This window comes from Hippocampus guttulatus, chromosome 9 (assembly GCF_054856545.1).
Source record: "Hippocampus guttulatus isolate MCC_2025c chromosome 9, RoL_Hgut_1.0, whole genome shotgun sequence".
Lineage (NCBI taxonomy): Eukaryota > Metazoa > Chordata > Actinopteri > Syngnathiformes > Syngnathidae > Hippocampus > Hippocampus guttulatus.
The window spans coordinates 22,385,355-22,410,447 of record NC_141269.1 but is presented as its reverse complement, the minus strand read 5'-3'; the positions used below and the strand labels follow the sequence as shown (position 1 = coordinate 22,410,447).

General features: G+C 39.9%; 1 protein-coding gene and 2 pseudogenes across 3 annotated transcripts in view; 1 reads left to right on the top strand and 2 right to left on the bottom strand.

Moving 5' to 3' along the window:
- Positions 1-24,254, bottom strand: part of LOC147200764 (sodium/potassium/calcium exchanger 3-like) — a 54,742-nt gene extending 30,488 nt beyond the window's left edge. For both annotated transcript variants that reach the window (XM_086120537.1, XM_086120538.1), the window contains exons 1-2: positions 23,514-24,254; positions 12,838-12,951 (exon numbers count right to left, since the gene is read on the bottom strand). In XM_086120537.1, coding sequence (XP_085976663.1) covers positions 12,838-12,951; positions 23,514-24,135 — 736 coding nt within the window. In that variant the 5' untranslated portion in view covers positions 24,136-24,254. The remainder of the gene's footprint in view (positions 1-12,837; positions 12,952-23,513) is intronic.
- Positions 7,063-8,090, top strand: LOC147200766 (uncharacterized; annotated as a pseudogene). Its single transcript, XR_015101846.1, has 2 exons — positions 7,063-7,353; positions 7,636-8,090. The product of XR_015101846.1 is annotated as an uncharacterized LOC147200766 (transcript).
- LOC147200765 (uncharacterized) lies at positions 8,251-9,700 on the bottom strand (annotated as a pseudogene).
- Positions 24,255-25,093: the final 839 nt, after the last annotated feature.

Sequence of the window (25,093 nt, the reverse complement as noted above, 5' to 3'; positions counted from 1 at the left end):
ACAAAGCTTGAAACGCTAAGTGGCGAGGAATAAATTTATATACATTAAAATCCCCTGTTTTCCAATTTGGAATAAGTCTATTTATATAGCAAGCATGGTAACGTAATGAATAACTAATCTGAAATTACAGTGGAAGCTCTTTCAAATTGATGACATTTTTCTTTAAATCCATTTTTCAAATGTAGTAAATAATGGCTGCTCGTGGTCACTTAAATAGGAATGAGTGTTAGTTTTGGGGAGGCAAAGGAGTGAGGGAGGTTAGCTAATATAGTCGCTTCCCATGATTTTGTTCTTGTTTGAATTTTAAACCATATTTTCCCAGAAATTATATGCACAATTGAGTGTTAGAATTACAAGTGCCAAACTCGTTGAGGTACACTAAATAGGCCAGAATTCTTTTGGCTTTTCTGTGGCAACTTGAAAGGCTTAAGTGCAAGGAAATCAGATCAGATCTCAGTATACACAGCGAATCTTGTTGCCCCACAACAACGCATGCGGCTCTTTAGCGTCATCTAGTGGCTCCCTGGAGCTTTATAAAAAAAGCTTGAAAATGGAAAAATATTTTGATAGTAGGCTAATATACTGTAGCTCAAATAGATATACAGTAGACACATGTTGCAGCTCCGAAAAAAGAGAGCTGTGGTGTTGGTTTTTTAAAACGTGCACTTTATTTATGCTTTGAACAGTCTGGACAAATACAAACACGTCGTCCGACTCCGTGCCTTCTCTCTTCTCGTTCAACTCAAGAGGCGTTCAAAGACAGCCTGTGAAAAACGGAAATTCATAATCACCTCATTGGCACGAAGAAAAGCGAAAATAATGTACCAAAACAAAAAAATTAAGTGAGGAAATCACAAAATAAATTCTATGCGGGTGTTTGTGAACACACAACAAAGGAATAAATAACAAACAATTCTGGGACAGTCCAGTCTCCTACATACATACAGCATGTGTTTCCTTCATTGTAAGTTTTATAGAAGGCTTTAATTTTTTTGCGGCTCCAGACATATTTGTTTTTTGTTTTTTTTGTCCTATATGGCTCTTTCAACATTTTGGGTTGCCGACATCGATTGTATGCTGAACTTCAATTCCCATTTCACGCTTCTGCAATGTAGTGTTCATGAAACTTGAAAAAATGCAGGGGTGATGGATCATGAGTCATACGTTGATCAATTTCACTTGCGACAAGCTTTCATTGCCCATCCAAACTGTCTACTGTAGATACATCCATGCATTCCATTGACTTTCCTCCTGAATTCCTTCATGTATAGATTTGCAAGTTTTATCAACTGCCGTCTGTTGGAAACTGTCCACCTACTTAGAACAGACAAAAATTCAAGGCACTAAAGTATTTGTCATATTTTGTGTTCTTTTTTTTTTAACCTCAAGTCCTAAAAATAACTTCAGTTGCAGTAATGGCACAAGAGAACTTGGCAGTCTTACAACCAGAAGTCGAGTTTACCCCTGATCCATTACCATTACCCATGAAGCTGCCAATGCTTTAATAACTTCAGGCCAACGATAGCAGACGAACAAAAGCTGCCAATGCTTTAATAACTTCAGGCCAACGATAGCAGACGAACAATAGCAAAAACAACTCAAGGGATGCTGGTGCTCAGTACACCCCACAAGTTGATAAAAGTTGCATTGTTCACCCAAGGGAATTGGAACAAGTCCATTCCGTGTGCATCTCATGCATAATATGACTGCACGTGGAGGGCTGGGGGCCCTGTTCGGCACATGCTCAGTGTGCGATGATGATGCAGGCTGACACATCGCATGTCGCCAGTGTAGTTACCGTGCTGAGTAATGTGATATTTAAGGACTTTTGTATTGCCCCCAACCCCCACCCACCACGCCCCACCTCCTGTCTTTGCACAGTCCGTTACACACACGCCATACCCAAACAAACAGCACACATAAAAATGCTCACACGCACACTCACATGGTGTCTTAGCTTGCTGAGAAGACATGCATTCTAAGGGGGTTGAAGACAGACGTCCTTACATATTCACAACAGTGTTGTTACCTATAATGTATTTTTGTGTGTACCTTTTTCTTCATTCAACTTTTTGAATACAAAGGAAATCTGGGAAAAAAGACACCTATTAGGTTAGTACACCTCGTCTTGTGGTTTGTTTACAGTTTTTCAGTCGGTTTTGTTCATTTCTCCGATCAGAATCGATATTAGCAAAACAGTGAGTGCATTTCTCACAACATTCATTCATTCATTTCCGATGTCTTCGGGCAATAGGCAGGAGATACCCTGAACCGGTTGCCAACCAATCGCAGGGCACACAGACGAACAACCATCCGCGCCCACACTCACACCTAGGGACAATTTAGAGTGTTTAATCAGCCTGCCGTGCATGTTTTTCAAATGTGAGAGGAAACCGGAGTACCCGGAGAAAACCCACGCAGGTTTGGCGAGGGCCATTACGACAGTGAAACCGAATAAATGTTTAACCATCACGTCATATTATTACTTGTACACAATATATTGATGGATAACTAGTTTTGAAATCAGTCAACTACTTGTTTGTTGTTTGTCCACTTATTGTTCAAGTGAGTGTAAACAGGATAACAAAATTATTGAAAAAGTTATTTACTTCACATCTCAATTTGACATTCTAGTACAAATTTGACCAAGGATCATGGAAGTTGACACACATGATTTGCTTTCGCGGGCCTCATAATATAACGTGGTGGGCCAGATATGGCCCCTGGGCCTTGAGTTTGATACCTATGATGTAATCGATTTTTCAAAACCCTTTCAGGGACAGCGGTTACTTCAGTGGAAAGCTTATCATGTTATCAGGTGACGGGGTGCGTGAAAGGGTTAAACCTATCCCTAATATAGATATCTGCTATTGTTATTTGTTATATGTTAAGAAGTTATATTATTGCTCTTGGCATTATTTGTAAGTCACACTAATTACTTTTGGCCAATTTTGTCGTCTTCCATCTGTGGCCCTCACACATTCCAAGTTTGGACGCACAGGTACCTTCCAATAAAGGTTAGTGATGACATATTCAAAGAGGACTTTTTGCACCATGACAACTACTACTACTACCGGTAGTTATCCGCTCCATGAAACGCACATAAATGCTCAGTAATACACATGGCACTTTAATGCATATGCCGTGTACACCTAAGAAATGTGATAATTTTTAATGGGCATACAGTATATGCAGCTGAAACAACGAGCCTTCAACGTAACATTTTAATAAAACATTACAATCATTGTGGCCATCATCTCATTTTTGTTATTTCACGAGCGCAATCAGAAAAAAAAAGTTTCTAGATGATCAAAGATCACAAAGAACATGTTGAAAATGTTTGACTCTTTTTGCTTCCATTTTTTTCTCTTTGCATTACTTTTATTTTTGTGCTTGAAGTAGTTTTAAAAGAATTACATTTAGATTTTTATTCAATGAAAAATCTGGAGTTGATACTTCAACTTGTAGTCCTACGAAAGTCTTTTTCAATCCCAATATCTACTTGAGTAATGAATGTGAATACTGCTGGCAATTCTGGTATCCAAGCACAACAAAGGTTGTTAACACGCACCACTCGGCTATTGTGCCATTTTTTCACCCAACGATATGAAAACAAGCTGTTGGAAAAACTTCCCAAAATAATCTCAGCAGTCAACATTTGAATGTACAGGGTGTCCATAAAGTCTCTTTACCATTTCAAAAATGTATGAAAAATGCAATTGATTAGATATTTTATTCAGATTTGTTCTATTGTATTCAGTGTTTATTTAAGGTTTTTTTTATCACACTGCATTTGTGTGTATCATATGCAATTGAATAATTGTCCATTTTTCTTCAACGAGACATCAATTTTAACTGAATATGTGGCACCACAACTGAATGACCTTCAACCAACCATCATTTTTCAGCAAGATGGTGCACCACCACATTGGGGGCTGCATGTTCGTGGGCTCCTCAATCAAACATTTCCAGACCGGTGGATTGGAAGGGATGGGCCAATTCCTTGGCCGCCACGTTCACCAGATATCACTCCCCTGGACTTCTTTCTATGGGGCTATGTTAAAGATATCGTGTTTCGAACAAAGATAAGGGACATTACTGACCTAAAGCAAAGGATTACTGATGCCATTGCCACAATTGATAAGGCTATGCTACAGCGAACATGGCAAGAAATCGAGTACCGTCTTGATGTGCTTCGTGCAACTAATGGTGCCCATGTTGAAGTGTATTAAAAGAGGTTAAAAGAAAACCTTCATAAACGCTGAATACAGTAGAACAAATTGGAGTAAAATATCTAATCAATTGCATTTTTAATAAATTTTTGAAATGGTTAAGAGACTTTATGGACACCCTGTATATGATAAATAGGGGAAATATGTTTAGTTAAGTAGGGCATAATATTCAGGTCATCCTTAAGTGTGCCAGAATACCGGTACATGGAATAATGCTGTAGTGAAGGGGAGACAAAGTCTCCCATCTACAGTATATTGATTCAGGCCACAAATGCATTTCTTTAAAGCACAATTTTTCATCTGTCAGAGGTTTTATATCAAAACTTATGTGAGCCAATCACCGTCAAGTATGCCACCAGAGAAACTAGCTCACTTCCTGAGAAACAAGCTGATGTTAGGTTGCAGTCACGTTTTGATATAGGGAGACCTTAAAATTTTTTCAAATGGTCGAAAGAACTGAAGATCTCCTACACTTGGGGATGACAACATTAGCCGCTGTGGATGGGCACTTGGAGACTGCCTTGCGCCCGTGTCCTCGACATAAAATGATGCACAAGAAAGCCCGCAAACAGTTCGATAGTGACAATAAGACTAAGACATGGATTACTCGAACCATGTCCAGATAAGACCAAAATTAATTGATTTAGTTGGTTCAGATAATATCAGCCAGCTGTGGGGAAAACTGATGTGTGTGTGTGTGTGTGTGCGTGTGTGTGTGTGCGTGTGTGTGTGTGTGTGTGTGTGTGACCATCAGGGCCAGGCTGTTGGCATTGGGGAGCTAAAATAAATTGAAGAAACCATGAACGGCAACATTTTTTGATGTAATGCAGCAGAGTATGATCCCCTCCCTTTGGAAACTGGGCTGCAGAGATGTATTCCAACAACTATAAACGCACAGGCAAGGCGACCAATGCCTTGCTCAAGAAGGTGAGGGTAAAAATGATGGACTGGCCGAGCATGTCTCAGGATCTAAACCCTGTTGAGCATTTGTGGGGCATCCTCACGTTAACCATATAAAATATATGGAGCCTTTGTTTTGAAAGTTGTGCTTTCATTTTACGTCCACACATGTGGATGTAAGGTAGCGAGCAGAAGTAATGACTCGTGTCTGCAGGGTAGCAAACTTAGTGACATGTTTGCGATATTTAGCGACAGTGGTGGTTCAGTTGGGAGTGCAGAGCTTATGCCCCCCTCCACCAGCACACATTTAAAATTTTGGGTTCTTTTTCTGTGTTTCCTGGCAGATTTTATGCACATCATGCAAATAACATATCTTAATGTTGAGCACTAACCCAGTCCTTGCAGGCGATGCAATAACATTTCTAAACTAGAGCTGCCATGGATGATTATTTTGCTAGTTGACTAGTCACCAATAGTTGGCCTGTAAAGTCGACGAATCGGATCCTATGTAAATCCCAGCATATAACACCAGCAAGCACCTGCAGTATTAAGCAACACGCCAACTAAAAATAAAGACAATTTAAGAGTAACTAATTTATTCAATACAGCTTTTACCAGCATTCCTGACATGTTCATACAAGCAAATGATGGTGCAACTGAATGCTAAGGCCTTAACATTTTTGGCTGTAGAAGTTTAGTGCATTATAAACCACCACCCTCCAATCAATCAGCAAGATTCTTAACGGGGAGCTCCTGCAAACAGTTCAACTTGCAGCCACAGGCCTGCGCACAGCCAACACATTTTTCAGAGGGAAGCGCTGATTAAGTCATCCCGGCCTGTTCTCGTAAAATGGAGTGTTGCGTGAGAACCGAGGTGTGCTGAGCAGAACAAATCTTTAACAAGCAAGAGGACGGTGTCCACAGTAAAAGACCCCTGGAGAGAACATATGTACCCAAAGCTCTATTGGATGACTATATAAGCGGGTTTGTTTTCAAATGTCTTTCAATTCAAGACGGAAAGAAGGCACGAAGAGCAACTAAAGCGGGGCGTATAGTAAAAACCCCTTTCAGGGACAACGGTTACTACAGTGGACAGCTTATCATGTTATCAGGTGACAGAGTGCATGAAAGGGTTAATATCTCAACGGTTGGTGAAATAAAAGCGTCCAAGTGTCCATGTGTGAAGTAAGATGGTTTGAAGTACACGCGCGGCAGTGCTGCCGATAGAAACTATAGGATAAATAGTCTTCCTTTTGCGTATACATATTTTAAAGACACCTTTGGATTTGATGTACTACCGCAACATAGCCACGTCCCACTTGTACTTTCATATCACAATGTTAAGTAATCAAATATATAAGTGAACACACTCAGTAAAAATGCCTGTTTTTCTTTGAATTGAAAATCTGTGACGTGATCTGAAAACGGTTGTGTACAACTGATACACTTACAGTCTGACAGAGTTGGAAGACTTTGCAAAACAAGACAAGTGAAGATGTGCCTTACTGACAGCTTATTACCCCAAAAGACTGCAAAACAATCCAGGTACAATTACAGCTCAGCGAGCGGTTTTAAACAAGGTATTCAGTAACACAACCAGCTAATATCACATTGTGTACATTTGAACCTCAGCAGATTTGTCCTTTCAAGTGTACGGAGCCCCTAAGGGGACATGGAAGGAAGAAAAAAAACTTTGCGAGATCTCGCAAAGTCTTCCAAAGTATTGCGAGACCTCGCAAAGTCTTCCAAAGTATTGCGAGATCTCGCAAAGTCTTCCAAAGTATTGCGAGATCTCGCAAACTTTATTTATTTATTTTTAATGCTCGTTGACGTGCTTCCGGGTCATCGTACGTGTAACCGCAAACAACAATGATGGAGCGTGTTCAACCGTTCCTGAGTTTAATAGAATTTTACTTTGAAATTGGCTTGAAATACAAAGACATTAAATCTGTTCTTGATATTAAGTACGGTAACTGAAAATGGTCACGTTAAAGGCTTCCAGCGTTTCCTGGTGCCAATACCGCCAGGCAGCACTCTTGACAGTTACTTGGATGGAGCCAGCACCGCCAATCAAAGAATTGAATATTGGTGGCGGTTTCTTCGCAGCCAGTGCATGGAGTTCTGGTTATCCCTCTTCACAGACCTCAGAGACAATGGCTTCTTTGATGGTGGATTTCTGGACAAAAACATCCTACAATTTTGTTGCATGGGACTTATTCAGGTGAGTTCATACGTTCTGATAGACTCATTAATTAAATGTGTATTTTTGTATACGAGAGTGAGTTGATGGGAAAGTGTACAGGAACACGAAAGAAGGAAAGAAGATAATGGTGTGTTATCACAGGGTGAAGGTGAAGGAAAAGTGGGGAGTGGTGAGATGTGGCACACATGAGAGGGGAGGAGTGAGACAAAAAATGCAGCTTCATGCTAAAATTTGTTGCTCATAAAAGCTGATATGACTGTGCAACGCTTATTTAATCTGTCTGTATATTATTTTCAACAGGATGAGTTGGATGACACGGCCCTAGTTTGGAACAGCCATCTCATCAGGCCCTCAAAGAACATAAATGTCCCCAGTGGTCGGCCCAACGTGATGTATACGTTACCTGAACTTTATGGTACAAGGGACTTCCTCTCCCCAGTTGAAAATTAACAAGTTCAACTGTGCAAAAGCCAGTGTGTCTTTTGTTTGACCATGCCTTGTGATCCGGATGTATTTTCATTGTGTGCTTTTTTAATGGCCCAGTCCGATCTAATGTCACCAAAAGATCCATTTCAGGCTGTGAACTTGTATTTACACCTCAGAGAGGCCCTCACTGCTACTCTTTAAGATAATAAAACTTTATCTGCTGTTTTTCTTCCTGTATAAGGACAATATATTTGATCTACAATATAAAATGTTTGTTTGTCAAAGCATTATTGGTGTAAATAAACATTCTTTCTTGGTTGCTGACTTTATCCACAAATACTTAACCAACGTGGATGCTGAAGAGTATTCCTGCATAATTGTACATCATCCCAATTGAATTTTCACCTGCCTGTAAATGATGACTACGTAATTGTCACTCCTCACTTTCGACAGCAGGTGGTTTCTTGTGTTTAAAAAAACTGTTAAGAATGATTTGGAACACATTTTATTCACATTGACAAATTCTTACAAACATCAATTTCAAAATTGTGAGTCTTTTCAGCAGAAACATTTTTAAGTCGTGCCATTCTCTCATCATGGTTTTGGAGCACACTTGGAGATCCACCCAGTACACATTTTTTCCTCGATCTTATTTAGTCTCTCATTCTTTGGAGACCTTTAACGTGACCATTTTCAGTCCCAAGATCAGCTCGAACGATTCGAGGACAACCCCGCAAACGGTGCACAACGTCGATGTAGTAACCTCCAATCAACTTCGGGTCACTACTTGTTATGTAGGCATTGAGCGACATTATTTTCCTTGAAAAACCATCAATAGCTCCATTGATACAAATTCCAAATTGCTTCAGTTTGTCATAGGAGTCCATGTGCCATATAAAATTTGGCCCTTTGGAGAAGTAGTTTCGCCGTCTCCGACGTCTTGCTTGCCTTAACGACACTCCTCTCGGATCCAACTCTTTCAGGACCAGACGAACGTCCTTTTTCCTGACAAGAAGTCCATATTCTCTGCACTTACTGTACATCCACCTGTAACCGTGTAGCTGTCCGGAATGGTGCAATTGGTTGCGAATGAAGTCAACCAGGACTTCCAAGTCATTGAACGTTTTTCGACGAAATAGTCCTCTTTGGTTCAACACTCGCTTCAAATGTCTTTCGCTTATTTGGAAACCGTACTTAATATCAAGAACAGATTTAATGTATTTGTATTTCAAGCCAATTTCAAAGTAAAATTCTATTAAACTCACGAACGGTTGAACACGCTCCATCATTGTTGTTTGCGGTTACACGTACGATGACCCGGAAGCACGTCAACGAGCATTACAAATAAATAAAGATTGCGAGATCTCGCAATACTTTGGAATACTTTGCGAGATCTCGCAATACTTTGGAATACTTTGTGAGATCTCGCAAAGTTTTATTTTTTTTTCCTTCCATGTCCCCTTAGGGGCTCCGTACAAGTGAATACGGGAATATATCTTTTTTTTACGGAGACAGGGTGGGTGTGTTCACCAACACGCCTCCCTTGGAGGAAGTAGAGTCTGAAGACTCTGAGGTGGGCTCTCATATCTCTGTGGTTAAAGTCACCGATGTGGTCAAAAAGCTCCTTGTTGGCAAGGCTCCAGGCAGTGATGTGTTCCTCGAGCCGGTCCTTGGCCTCGAGGACCGGCTGGAGGACCGAAGGTTGGTCCTTGGTCCTTGGCCTTTGAGTCAAGTCCTTGGTCATTGAACTTGGGTTGCCGGTCCTGAGGGATTTGAGACTCTAATCCTTTGTCCACAGGTATAAAGTAGGCCCGAGGCCCGCAAAAATTATGAAGTAAAAAAACTACGGCAAGCCTGAGGATTTCACAGGAACAATCGTTACCGGTAGTGTGACGTTTCCGTGGCGTCATTTTCACGGTACCGAAAAATAGTTTAACCATAAAAGTCACCGCACACGAGTTGACTGTGTCATCAACGCGATTTCACTGCACCTGTATGTGTGCTTGTGGTGTGGTGTGGTGTGTGAGTGTGTTTCTTCTAATTTACTTTCGTTTTGTTTTGTTTTCAGTGTTGGAGGGGACGCAACAGATGACGTTATGTGCGCATGCGGGTTGTTATTTTAGTCCGCAAACTGAGGAATCGCGGGGATAAAAGTTTGAGATGGCGGCGAAAAAAACTCACCAAGGTCTACTAATTACGATATTTAAGAAATGGGAATGCTTGTCTGATTTTTCGTATGAATCGTCTAAAGGGCGTATCACTAAACTCACCTGGGATGTATGCACAGAACGCGAGAGCAAGATACGACGAGAGGCGCAATTACGAGGCAAGTTGGTCATTAGATTTGTAGGCTAATCGTTATGAAAAATATTATGAAACAGTATTGGTTATTCTATAATTTACTGGTTGTAGCATGGTAACTTTATGAATAAAACATTCGTCACAAGGTGTAGTAATGCTAATGTTAACTGTTGGTAGAACTCATGATGACGTCTGTTAAATTCTTTCCTCAAATTGATAGTAGATTACACATGCTTCATCTTGGGAAGAGGATGTCAAGCCACATCAATACTTACCTGTATTAATGATTACCAGTCAATTAATCTTTGCAGTGTGAGTTTGGAAAAAATACTCTGATGATGCCACATGAGTACACCAGTTTTTGATCCATTTATTTTTTGGAATAAACCTGGAGTACACAGCTGCTGATGTAATGTTCATTGTTAATGCATAGTTTTCAAACATTGACCCTTGAAACATTATACTTTTGAGTTTCGGACTTCTTGATTATCAGTCAAAATAGAAAAATGGGTTCCCATGATGAACGTTTACGGAACCCAACATTTGTTATCGTGGTTTCCCATTGGGTAATCCGACGGAACCGAAAAACGGTTACCATGAATTTCCGAAATCCTCAGGCCTGCTCCTGAATTATTTAAATTTTTGCAGCATTTGTTTATCATTGTATGTATGTGTTGTTGTTTGTGTTATTATCATATGCAATTGAATAAGTAGACCCTTTCAGAATTCGAAATTTGGGACTCTCTCAATGCATAATGGCACTCATACTTTTCTGATCAGCGAGTCCCTGGGACTCGCTGCCGGTAAACTGTAAAATTATCACTGCAGAGATTATCGCTTTTTCTGCACTCAGTGATTGACTTCTATGCAAAGTCATTTCTCAACTTGTCTTCCGTGCCATGTCATCCCTGTTGAGTGTTGATTTGCTTCATATTAAGAAACGACTGCACTAAAACATTAATTCATAAATGTATATCATAAGCTTTTATTTTTGTTTTTCTCAGTATAAATAACACATACCCTGACTGTTCTCCCCGGGCCTGCGTGGGTTTTCTCCGGGTACACCTATTTAGCGTGTTCCATTAACCTACTACGCTTGTTTTTGGAATGCGGGATGTCACCGAATTACCCAAAAAACCCCACACAGGCTCAGGGGTAACATGCAAACCACACACAGGAAGGCCAGAGCTGGAATCAAACCCTGCACCTCTGCATTGTGAGGCGGATGTGCTAACCAGACGAGCGCTGTGCCTCCATGAAAGGAAAAGCGCCATTTGTGTAATAATCAGCTCTAGCTAGTCCAGTAGTCAGAGTCTTGAACAGTCTTGCACACTGAAATGATCAATGTTCATTGGAAGGCATGTTTTACCACAAACATTTGACTTTGCTGCCTTTTAATACCTGAGCCCACCTAAAGGCCTAGTGGCTAAAACTGCATGACTGTTCATGTTTTATGTTATGTATGTGTTGTGTTATATTATTTTTTTATTTTATGTTAACTGTTTATGTTATGCTTCTGTTAATAATAATAATAATAATACATTTTATTTATAAGCACCTTTCAAGACACCCAAGGACACTTTACAATAACAAAAAACACAAAACAATACGGGTTGAGCAGCGGCAGCCAAAACGCGCCAGCGTTCACTCAACCCGGAAGTCAGAAAGAAACCACAAGGAGTACCTTAATAGTTAGAAAAAAAATCATGTCATGCTTTTCTGAACAAATTTTGCTGGTTCAACAGAAAACAATCGAACCTTGTTAAGAAACCTGCCTTGGGACTATGGCTGAAAGCTAACATTTATGGTAAGTCTGGCGCAATTACACTGTTGTGTTGATTAATGTGCACCGTCCCAATTCATGAAATAAATAAATATATATATATATATATAGTCCTTTCTACACTGCACTTCACTTTCTTGCGCATATTTGGAAGAGATTGCTTTGGAGCCTAGCAGGAAATAGCCTGGGTGCTTTTTCCTCTGAAGTGGGCCATATGTCATTTCTGTTGAGTCCCGAAGCTCGGGACACTGGGATGGCACATTTATCATTCCTTCCACCATTTTCTTCATGCTGCCAACATTTTATGGGGTTTGCACTCTGAAATCACCTATTGGATGCGCCATTTTACCTCACAGCAACTCCACTCCCCAATCATTTTTCAAATGAAGTTGCGTCATCGCAGCACATATATTAGTTTGTCACAATAAATTAGTTTGTCGATGGTGTGCTGCGCTCTACTAAGCGCAGTGTGAAAATATGTTTTCATTCCTCACATTACATTCTGTTTAGACATCCCTAATTGAAATTTTATTCGATAAGAACAGAAGCAACAGGGTAGGATTAAAAACGTTTTGCATTTCTCAACACGGTACCGATAAGGGCAGAAGACTACCAGAGATGCAGTATGTCCTTTAAATTTAACAGAGATAAAAAACAGCAGTTTTAATAAGCAAGGGGAGAAATTATGTTGGACTTTGATCCTTGTTTTTTCGATTTATGGTGGCCATTTTGTTCTCCCTCAGTCCCCAAAAGTCCTTTTGTTCAAGGTAACGATATAATTTTCTGTGTAATCTTTAACACAGTTGTGTCACTCCATCATGTGACATCAATTATGACACGAGTGAATTTCGTTCCATCCACCTCTAAAAATAGCAACATTTAAGTGATTCTAAGTTTAATTAAGAATGCATGTTTAATAGAGCAGTAGAAGGCTATTTTAGACTATATCAGGTTTTTAATGGTGAAACAACACCTATCATGTTAATTCTTACCTGGAGAAGTGCAATTTTTTTCCGTGTCCATTTCCACTGGGCTGCTGTTGTCCATTTTCTGCAGTAGCTTTCTTCCCTCCCATCTCTCTTGATGATTGCTCCCGTGGTTGGAACCTGGGTGATATGTACCACAGGAAAATAAACCTACTACTGAAGAAATTGATGTTTTAGGGTCTCAGTAACATTTTGTCTACAAATACAAAATGGTTGTGACCGAATTAAATTAATTCACAATAAATTAAATACTGTGAATGGACCATTGTATATTATATACAACAAATCACAAACAATATAATCTTGTCAGAATGTAAGATTGTGGGGCAGTTGTGTTATTTTCCTACATATCACTTTTGATCAGATTTTCCATTACAACCGAATTTCGTCTCATAATAAATAGAACCAGCAATTGTTTTGCCCAAAACAACAGCAAACACACGCATTCATCAAATGCTTTAATTTATTTTTGTGATCACCACCCTGAATTTATATCAAGCAGGATTTTTACAGATTATTTGACAAGCCAACTTTACTACACCACATTGATATTTAAGGCTTGGAGGCCTCCCGTCGTTTAGTCAGTCAATTTAAAGAGGACTTTTGCCTCACCTGCCTGCTGCCATATATCAGCACTGGATGTCGGTGGGAATAAGGGTTAGCCTAAGGGTTAGAATTAGGGTCGCTAGTTTCAGCTATTCGAGCCCAGCAAAATACACATTTATGGGTATATTCATTCATTCATTTTCCGATTCGCTTATCCTCACAAGGGTCGCGGGGGGTGCTGGTGCCTATCCCAGCTGTCTTCAGGCAGTAGGTGGGGACATCCTGAACCGGTTGCCAGCCAATTGCAGGGCACACAGAGACGAAAAATCACCCGCCCTCGCGCTCACACCTAGGGACAATTTTGAGTGTTCAATCAGCCTGCCATGCATGTTTTTGGAATGTGGGAGGAAACCGGAGTACCCAGAGAAACCCCACACAGGCCCAGGGAGAACATGCAAACTCCACACAGGGAGGCCAGAGCTGGAATTTAATCCCGGTACCTCTGCTCTGTGAGGTCGACTCGCTAACCATTGGACCGCTTTATGGGTATATGAAATTTCATATTGTGATACCACCACGTATTGTTACACTAAGTTCCTAAATTTTCAGCATATGCTGTTTTTTAACCCAAATAGTGATTGAATGTCATTTACAGTTCTGTATCTATCTTAAGAAGGCAAAAACATAAAAAAAAAGACACCATACACTGCATGGCTCAAGGTAGCAGCTTTTATGTTTCTCCCATAACGTTGCGCACCAACATGAACATACTTTCCCCAAAATCATGTTCAGTAGCTCATTTAAATTCAACATTTAAGCTGACCCCAGACTGGACAAAAAGCCATTCATGTTTCATAAAAGCGACAAACGACTGTGAATACATCATCTTCACAAACCAACAATAAATAAAACTAGAGGATAATTTAGCAGTTTAATGGGGCGGAAATTAATCTGTCTGAACATACCTTCATGGTGACCAGTTCCTTCTGCACTGAAATATAACAGCAATTTATTTTTCACAATACATACTTCGTCCAATGTCTCTAACATAATCATGTTCACGTATTATTATCTAAAACATCCCAGACTTTGAAACTTGAGGAAACATTATGTTGCAGGGGGCCTCCGAAGTGAGTAAGTGGAGTTATTGTCACAGTTGACAGTTTAAGAGATTTATTTTTCGATTGTCAACACTTTAAATTGCTGAATAATGTGTAAAAATATCAGTCGACATGAGGACAGACCAAGCAGACCAGCATTTTGGACATGCGACGTTTCCACCTGACAGTGACAAAATGTGCCTATGGCTAAAAAGTTAAGCGCAGAGAGTCTCTGTTAAGGAAATGCACAACAGCTTTTGAGACAAAAAAAATTATGTTTCTGTGGAACTCATTAATTTCAAATTTCAAAAGGCAAGTATCGCCGCTCTTATCCACTCTACTTTTATTGATTAACTCTGAAGACACAGTGTGTCATCTCCAAAACCTCATCTGACATACGACAGGCATCCACTCGGTTTGCAGTGCGCCGACAAATCAAATCTTCTTGGGGCAGCATTGTGCTGTGCGACACATAGTTTAAGACTGTTCACTAAAGGACACAATTATCATAATTCATTCGTGACATACTGTATGTCTCGGTACTGTTTGCATATTTTTGACTGCTTCCAAACACCGCAAAGGTCATTTGTTTGTATTGTACCATACAACTTTTAATGATGGACAGTTACTATGAAACATTTCTAATGTTACGTATGTGTGGTTTAACAATGTACTGCGATTCAAGCGGCTTTTATTTGGTTGCACTCGTGTTTTACAATAATAATTATATTTATAGTTTCACATGTGGCTGTGGCTAAAAAGCGAAGTGTGGAGAAAATGCATGATTGGAGTCACAAAAGCCTTCAAATGTCCACACTCCTTTATTTCTCACCTGTTTCCTCTCTTTTAATCCATGGGCCAAACTAAAATTTGGTACCACTCAGAGTGGCAAAGTCTAGAAATTATTTTTCAAAAGGTAAATGTCCATAGATGATTTTTGCAGTGCAGTCTTGTTGGTCTTTCTCAGTGAACCGGCTGGATTTGAAAGTGACCAAGCGGAAAAAGTGGATGAGCCATCTCTAATGTGAAGATCTCTACTTTGTGAAGCAATGATCATACGCCCCAAGAGATTTCTATCAGCCTACAAGACAAGCTCCTTGTTGTGTTTTTGGTCTCCTCTATCTATTTTGTGGTTCAAAAGAGCGTCTTTGGATTCTGTTTTTTCATTCTGTTAAAAAAGAAACGTTTCTGATGACTGTTTCGCCTAACGTTCACTTCTGAACTTCTGATGTGCTTTCTTTTTGGTGAAACAGGCGTAAAAAGGGGTTTAAATGAAAGCTAAGAAACCCTCCTTTAAAAAGTTGCACAAACACTCCAAAAGGATTGGGAAAGATCTGAACCTGAGCATTCACAAGAAAATGCACCAGCCCCAAGAATCCAGTTTCTTGAATAGAGGAATTAAATTAATGTGCTGATAACGGTGACAAAGCACCACCCGGGAAGGGTCATCCTACCAAAAAGTCATCAATGTACATGTACATTTTGGAAAATTGTGACTACATTTTGTCATCTTCAGTGATACCGATCAGTGAAATTCCGGACTTTGACCCATGAAATATTTATATTATAATCAGGGATGCACATACTGTAAGTAGTGCGCAGGTGTGCATGCTCACTGAAAATATTTCAAGCGCACCACATTCAAGTTTGTCGCTCTGCACTTGGACAGAGGTTAGGTTTACTTTTCACAGCAAATCTTGTCCCACTGGGCTTCACTTTCATTTCAATGTTGATCGTTCTGACACCATGATGCAGACGAATATTTGAGTAGCACTCACAGTTATACCTTATAAGAGAAAAATGTAAATCGCATTCTTACTGAAGAAATGTGGATGTAGCGCTTCTCCCAGACTTATTAGCACAACTGTGTGTCATACACGGTGGTATTTTTACCATAGAAACAGGGAAAATATCTTGAGAGGGAAGAAATTTCATCTGCACATTTGACAATAAAATTGTATCCAATCCAAAATCCCGTCGAGAAATCAATGTATTTAAGTTAGGCGGGTTTAGCGAGTGGCAAAATAATATGGTCGCCGGTGGCTTCACGTCTCCCGACGGCGAATTGGCGGCATTGTTCGCGAGTGAAGCCACTTTTCTTTTGTTAGAATAGTGTTGTACATGAATACTTCATTATATTTATAATTTCTCATGTAACTGTGGCAAAAAGGTGAAGCATGGAGAATTTCTGTCACCAAAATGCATGAGTGGAATCAGTGAATGGGGTGATCATAAATGAGGTTGCAACTGCATCTCAAATATCCACACTCCTCTATTTCTCCCGTTTCCTCTATTTGTATTAATATGATCAAGGGTCCACAGAAGTGGTGCACAGGTGTGCATGCACAATGATAAAAAAATGTCATTGAAATTTGATCCAGATTCAGCAAATGGGAGCAATGGTGATTTTACACAGGTTATCTCATTTAACCCATTTAATCCCACCGGTCACATTTGTGAAGGACAACAATGATTTAATTTACAGGGCTCTAAAATGTTTTATTATTGATTACTTAAAAGGGCTACCAATGACACCTGATTTTGACTTTTAAATGTCTGGGAAAAATTTGGGATTAAATGGGTTAACACGTTCAGAAGCCTTTATTAAATCAAAGATCACAAAATATTTTTATTCTGAAGACATACTGTTGTGAAGGGACATGTTTCAGATTCCGATTTCCAAGTCCTGTTCTTGTGTCGCTAATGCAATGCCAAGCATGACAATATTTTGTTTAAATACATGTCAAATACTTTCATTTAAATGTACTACCAAGTTATGCTCACCTGTCACATTTACAGCAAGCTGCGATATGAATGTGATAAACGAGAAGCAAATGATGATGGTAACCACAGATCACAGTTTGGAGTGCCACTGACCTACCTGATCAGACTTCCTACAAGACTTTATAATGACTTGTCCAAAACAAAATTGTCTAAACAAGGAAGGGGTGAATGGAGTAATGACTGAGCATTCACTGGGTTTTCGACTGTGCCTAAATCTGCGCATTCTTCAACACCAACGCCGGTGCATTTTCTTCATACTTGGGAGAACTCTGCTGGAGGGCTGCTCAATCATTGCCAAATCCGGAGTTGAGGGTATTGATTCAAATTGAATTTAAAAAAAAAAAATCCCAGTTATTAAGATGTTTTCTGGGCACAATCGAACTTCTTACTTGGCCTCACCTTCACCACATCACACAGCAGCAGTGGAAGACGCCCGTGTGTATGCCAATGCTCCACTGTTTGCCCCTTCCCTGCCTCCTGTCCTGTTTTGCTATCCTGCACACGAATAAAAGAGTGTAGAAATGATTAATGGGCCCTTGTGAAGAGGCGCTGAGTGCCCTGCTTCCTGTTCCGCAACGTCAAGCTCAATTAGGCAGAGTCTCATTAATTAAGCACATCATAAATAATCCAATTAATTGATCTTCCAGCTCACTAATTAAGAGTGAGCAAGAACACAATAGGGACAACAGAAATGCATTTAACACCCAAGGGTTATGCCAGCTACACCTCATTGGATAGACCCAGCCAAGGCACTGCCAGGGATTTGGACCGCACCACTTCAATGCTTCTGACTGAAAATAGTGTTTTGTAAGGCCCCTGTCAGTAATGGGCCTGTAGAATTGTTAGAATTTCCCCCCCTTTGTCAGGAGGCATAAGCAGTGTTCGAGGCAAAACTTGAAAATTACCATTTGCATGAACCAAGTTAATTTCAGGCAAGGTACAGAGAGGCATTACAGTCATGATATTACCTTATCTATTATTGACTATGACTGAAAATGTAAGCAATTAGTTGTGTGCTTAATGAATGACGTATTGGCGTTGTGAGCTATTTTAATTCAGGGTCATTTTGGCAATTTCAGTCGAGAGTGTGTGTGTGTGTGTGTGTGTGTGTGTGTGTGTGTGTGTGTGTGTGTGTGTGTGTGTGTGTGTGTGTGTGTGTGTGTGTGTGTGTGTGTGTGCGTGCGTGCGAGGACGGGATGCCCATGTGTAAGATGTGGCTCTTTACAGTAACACAGTAAAAGATTTGGCTCTTAGTCTCTGACTGGTTGCCCCCCCCCCTGGCCAAAATAATGATTGAAGATTTTTACCATATTGTCCAGCACGAGTACGCCTACACGTCTCTTGAACGTGGTACGATACACATTTGCAGTTTTTGGCATACGGGAGACGGTGGTTCGAATCCCGCCTGGGGCAAAAAATGAGCACATAACACCATCCAGTGTGGGTCCTTGGGCAAGATCCTTCACGCTAATGCCTACCTCATACAATGTTGAGAGACAGTAAAATGAATGACATGCCGGCTCAGACGTCGCCCGGCCAAACAAGGTCTGCGTCAGGTGCTGGGGAACCAGAGCACCTTGATGAAAAATGGGCTACTGGAACAAAGCGGAGATGGGCGAGATGCGATAACATGGCTCTGTTGGAATGCTACTACTCAAGCAACCCTAGTCAGAGGGGTTACATGCAGAGAATGTGGGCTAAATGGTTACTTCGAAACCCACAGTCACGGTTGACCACGAAACAACTAGTAGCTCAGTGTTCCAACATCCACAAACGGCAACTGCTGTCACAACTTGAGATTGATGAGGTACAACGCAGGTTCCATGGTGAAGGGCCCCAGGCTGCCAGATCAGAGGAGGAGGTCATACCAGAGATTGGGAGGCAAGCCCCAATGAATGCAGATGATGAGATTGGGAGGCCAGCCCCAATGAATGAAATGCTGAGCGAGGCAGCTACTGACCTGAAAGCTAAGATCATGGCGAGAATGAAAGCTGGGCAACCAAGAAACAACGGCTATGTGAAGTACCACCTGAAAGAACCCAACGCTCCACCGACGCCTTTAAGCAAGACCTAGAAAAACAAAACTGGACCGAGGTCTATTCAAACGAAGACCCAAATACAGCGTTTGAAGTATTTCAGTCTACCATAATCTCCTTATATGATAAACATTTTCCATTAACTAAAGTCTCCAAAAAGTATAAAGACCCAAGTAAGCCATGGATAACGAAAGGCATAGAAAACGCATGTAAAAAGAAAAACAATTTATATAAATTGTTTTTAAAATTGAGAACTGAAGAAGCAGAAAAAATATAAGACCTATAAAAATAAACTAGTAAATATTATAAGAACCAGTAAAAGAGATCATTTTCATGCACTATTAGAGCAGAATAAAAGTAACACACAAGAAATATGGAAGATACTTAACCAAGTAATCAGAAATAGTCCTAAAAAAATGGATTATCCAGAGTATTTTATCAAAGGCAAAAATACTATTTTGGAAAAAACTGCAGAAATAGCAACTGAATTTAATGAGTATTTTGTCAACATCGGCAGTAACCTAGCAAAACAAATTCCTGATCCAACAAACTTGTTTGAAATAGATAGATATGTAGAAAAAAACTCCTCCACGATGTTCCTTACTGCTGTAAAACAAGAAGAAGTATCAAATATTATAAAAACTTTTAAAAATAAAAAGTCAACTGATTGCTTTAATATTGACATGACAATAATAAAGAAGATTATAGAATATGTAGTGCGACCTTTCACGCACATATGCAACCTGTCATTCAAAGCTGGTATCTTTCCATCAAAAATGAAAATTGCTAAAGTTATTCCAATCTATAAAAGTGGAGAAAGACATCGGTTTACAAATTATAGACCAATATCACTACTACCACAATTTTCAAAAATATTAGAAAAACTATTTTCTCGCAGACTTGATAGCTTTATACAAAAGCATGCGCTGTTAAGTGAGAATCAATATGGCTTCAGGGAAAAGCGGACCACCTCAATGGCAGTTATGGAGTTTGTGGAAGCAATAGCCACTAATATAGACAACAAAGAATTTACTGTTGGGGTTTTCCTAGATCTAAAAAAAGCTTTTGACACAATAGATCACAGTATATTATTGAACAAACTCGAAAGATATGGCATTAGAGGTGTAGCTTATAAATGGATAAAAAGTTATTTAGAAAACAGATATCAGTACGTGCAACTCAACAATAAAAAAACGAATCAACTAAAAATCACTCACGGAGTTCCTCAGGGGTCAGTGCTTGGTCCAAAACTATTCATCTTATATATAAATGATATCTGCAAGGTCTCAAAACAATTTAAATGTGTCCTATTTGCTGATGATACAACTTTCTACTGTTCTGGAATAAATCTGAAACAGCTCCTGACAACCGTAGAAAACGAATTAAACAAATTAAAAAACTGGTTCGACAGAAATAAATTGTCACTTAACCTGAAAAAATCGAAGTTAATTGTTTTTGGCACAAGACCAATCAAACACCAAGCTAAAATTATGGTAAACTCAATTGAGATAGAAAGAGCGTATGAAACCAAGTTTCTCAGATTAGTAATAGACTCAAAACTATGTTGGAAGCCACATATCGATAACGTAAAAAGAAAAATAGCCAAAACCGTAGGGATCCTCTACAAAACCAAGGAAGTGCTAAATAAGAGATCTTTGTACACATTGTACACTTCATTATTATTACCATATATGACCTACTGTGTGGAAATATGGGGAAATGCCTGCAAAACAAACACACTCCCTATTCTCAACCTACAAAAAAAAGCAATTCGAATTATTAATAGATCAAAATATACGGAACCCACAAATCCACTATTTATCAAATTAAATACGATGAAATTTTATGACCTGGTTGACTTTAAAATCGCCCAATTAATGTACAAAGCACACAATAACCTGCTCTGCCAAAACATTCAGAAGTTTTTCGAAATTCGAGAAAGCAGCTATGATTTAAGAGGTACCAACTTATTCAAAAAACTCAAAACAAGAACAAACATCAAGCAAAGAAGTGTATCTATCAAAGGTGTTAATCTGTGGAATAATCTCGAAACGGACCTGAAAATGAGTAAATCGCTTGCTGAGTTAAAAAACAAATTCAAAAAAATAGTACAAACAACCTACATCAATCAGAGTTAAAATGATAAATTCAAAACATTAAATATAATGATAAATCAGAACTAAGTTGATAAATAGAGAAAGGTATATAAATATCCATTATGAATTTAAGAGAAAATTGACACAAGAGTGTCAGGGTGTGGAAGTATATAATCCCGATACAAACCAAAAGTTGTAAAAATATCACGGTTAAGGGTAAAGTATGAGCCTTAATGGAGACTTCTTTCTTCTTACTTTTTTCTTTTCTGATTGATATAAAAATGATTTATTAGATACAATCACATAACGGGGTAGGACTAGATAAGTTTTTTACTTCTTCCTACTCCCTTGAACATAATAACTGTGTTGAATGAAGATTGATTTCTTTCTTTTTACTTTTTTTATCTACCTTATTTTCTGTCAAATTATTACTGTATATATGTTTTATGTTCAATAAACAAACAAACAAACAAACAAACAAACAAACATTACGGTCGTGTGCCGCCAGCGAGCGGCGTTGGCCACCTTCAAAATAAAAGAGCCACCACTCATGCATAAACGTCATTTGTTCGGGTTAAAAGAAATTAATAAAAATATAAAATAAGTAATTTCTTGGCTGTCAGCTAACGATACGTTCACCCCGGAAGAACAAGAACTCTCACAACAGCACAAAAAAGCGTTCTCAAGTGGAGATAGAAAATAAAGTCAATGATAATTCCACATCAATTTCATCTGATATTAAAAAATTTTTTTTTTAATCAATCTGGGTGATCGCGCAACCACACCAGGTTGTTGACACACTCGGGCACCCCAGGTATCCAACCTCAGTACAGGCATTCAGATTGAATATTCCATTACCAATTAAAATGCCTCTCAAATATGACATTTTGAGCTCCTCTCCAAATTTCAAAAGATTCTTGAAAACGAATTTCAGTTATCCCTCAATCGAACCAGACCTGCAGGACACGAGAGCACTCCAGGTATCCAACAAGACCATTCGGATCTGATGTCGGCCTCTGAAAAGTGACAAGATGACCTGCATTCGAACATGTTGATCTTTTCGTCCATTTTTAGAACATCTAAAAGAAGGAATCCAGCACCCCGGCTCTCCACCCAGACCACCCTCGTCCGGATCCGATTTTGCATTTTGAAATAAAAGGCCTCTGAAAACTGTCATGTTGACTTGATTTCTGACAAGTTGCCCTGAACGCCTAACATAATAATGCCAGTACTGTGCTTGTATACCTGGCGTGCCCTAGTGTGTCGACAACCTGGTGTGGTTGCGCGATCACCTAGATTGGTTTCTTTAATTATTATTATTATTTTTTACTAGCAGGTGAAATTGATGTAGAATTACCATTGACTTTATTTTCTATCTCCACTTGAGAACGCTTATTGGTGCTGTTCTGAGAGTTCTTGTTCTTCCTCTGTGAATCTTTACCCGACAGCCAAGAAATTACTTATTTAATACTTTTATTAATTTCTTTTAACCCAAACAAATGGTCTTTTATTTTGAAGGTGGCCAACGCCGCTCGCTGGCGACAGATTACCGTAATGCACAGTATTGACAATCGCAGTGGCGGCTCACTTGACTTCGATTTTGCGAGTGGAGGCTGGCTTGACCGCAGTGGTTAGTTCATCCTGAAAACAGATGCTGCTGCTGTGCGTACAACTCTGCCAAAAGAAACACTGCAGGAGCCAATATATTAAGGAGCATCACAGTCATGGTCATCTCGACCGATCTCGACCTGTATTTGTTGGGGACTTAAAGGAACGCATTTCGCCGGCGCATATTTTGTAAAATTAAGAAGGGCAAATAGCCCATTAATTATTAACCCCGAAAAGTGAATTCTCACTTTTCATACAAAAAAAGATCATAGTGATTTTCACCATAAAACTCACATCAGACATGAGCAGAAGCCATTTCAAATGATATATTATACAATTATCCATTCCACCATGTTCTACACCGCTGAACAAACAACCTTTTAACGAGTATAATGTTAACTCTCATTGTTCAATAACAACGGGTCGGAACCCATTTCAACACACATGATACTCACTCAGGTCTCACTCTCATCGCACACTGCGAGAGGAAGAAAAAAAAATTCCATTCTCACCTGAACCGTCAGCCAAGAAGGAGAATCCCTTGAAGACGAGTAGCAAAGCTCCGAACAAGCAAATCTGTATTAGAAGCAACTCGTTCCGCCTTTTCCTCTTTGCTTTCGTCTTCCTCAACTTGGCCATCACTTGCCCCGGACAATTCCGGAGTCGGATACCCGACAGAGACACCCCTTCCTCGGTTGCGACATCCATGCTTGTCGCGAGTAGGAGGAAACCAGTTGTGACCTCCTTCACTTCGTGATGGAACTGATTTCCCTCTCGTGTCGTGAGCAGATGAAATATTACTGAAGAGTAGCCTTCGAGTGGCAAGAGGGATGATATTTTATTTTGGGGGGGGAGCGGGAGGGCTCCTGCGACGTTGTGTTGCGAGGACTGCTCCGCGAGAAAAGCCCAACAATAACCAACACGAGCAGTCGATCGCTTCTTTCTTCTTGGCTCAATGTTCCACTGCGGTGGTACGGATTCGCTCACCCTCCATGCTTGCTCCCAGCGGGAATGTTGAGTTTGTGGATTTGGCACCTGCAGTGGACGCACGCATGCGTGCCCGCACTTTTTTAAAGTCTTGGTGAACGTCTGTATACATGAACCGCTTCTAACATTTTTGGCAGAGGTTTGCATGTTTTCAAGCAATGACGGAGCACCGTGCACCACAATTACATGATTGACAACTGCAGCCTCGAGGCGAGTTTTGTTTTAAGTATTTTCCCGACAAACTACTCATGTGATGGTCTACGCACGCTAGTTAACTAGTTCAGAACTGCGGTCAAACCAGCCTCCACTCGCAAAATTTAAGTCAAGTGAGCCGCCACTGCGATTGTCATTACTGTGCATCACGGTAATCTGCCGCCAGCGAGCGGCGTTGACTACCTTCAAAATAAAAGCCTTCCAACTACTACATGCACGTCAGAGGTTTGGATTTAAAAAAATGTTATAAAGTCAATTCTTGGCTGTCGAACAACTATAAGGTCATCCAGGGAGAATAAAAACTCTCAGGAAAGCGCCAAGAAGCGTTCTCAAGTGGAGATAGAAAATAAAGGGTTATTCTACATCAATTTCACCTGATATTTAATAAATCATGAAAAAACGTAGTTATCCCGCAACCACACCAGGTTGTCGACACACGAGGGCACCCTGGGTATCCAACCACAGTACTGGCATTCAGATCTAATGTTCCATTTCAAATTAAAATGCCTCTGAAATATGACATTTTGACCTTGTCTCCTTATTTCAAAAGATTATTTAAAATGAATTTTCGTTATCCCTCAATCAAACTAGGTCTGTAGGACACTAGAGCACCCCAGGTATCCAACCAGACCACCTCATACAGATCTAATCATGCATTTCAAAATAAAAGGCTTCTGAAAACTGACAAGATGTCATGAGTTCTGACTTGACCTGCATTCCAACATGTTGATCTTTTCGCCCATTTCGAGAACACCCTAAAACAGGGGCCCCCAACCTTTTTTGCCCCACGGACCGGTTTATGTCAGACAATATTTTCAGGGACCGGCATTTAAGGTGTGGCGGAAATAATCCAACAAAATAATATGGTATGAGCTGCATGAAAACTGTGGCG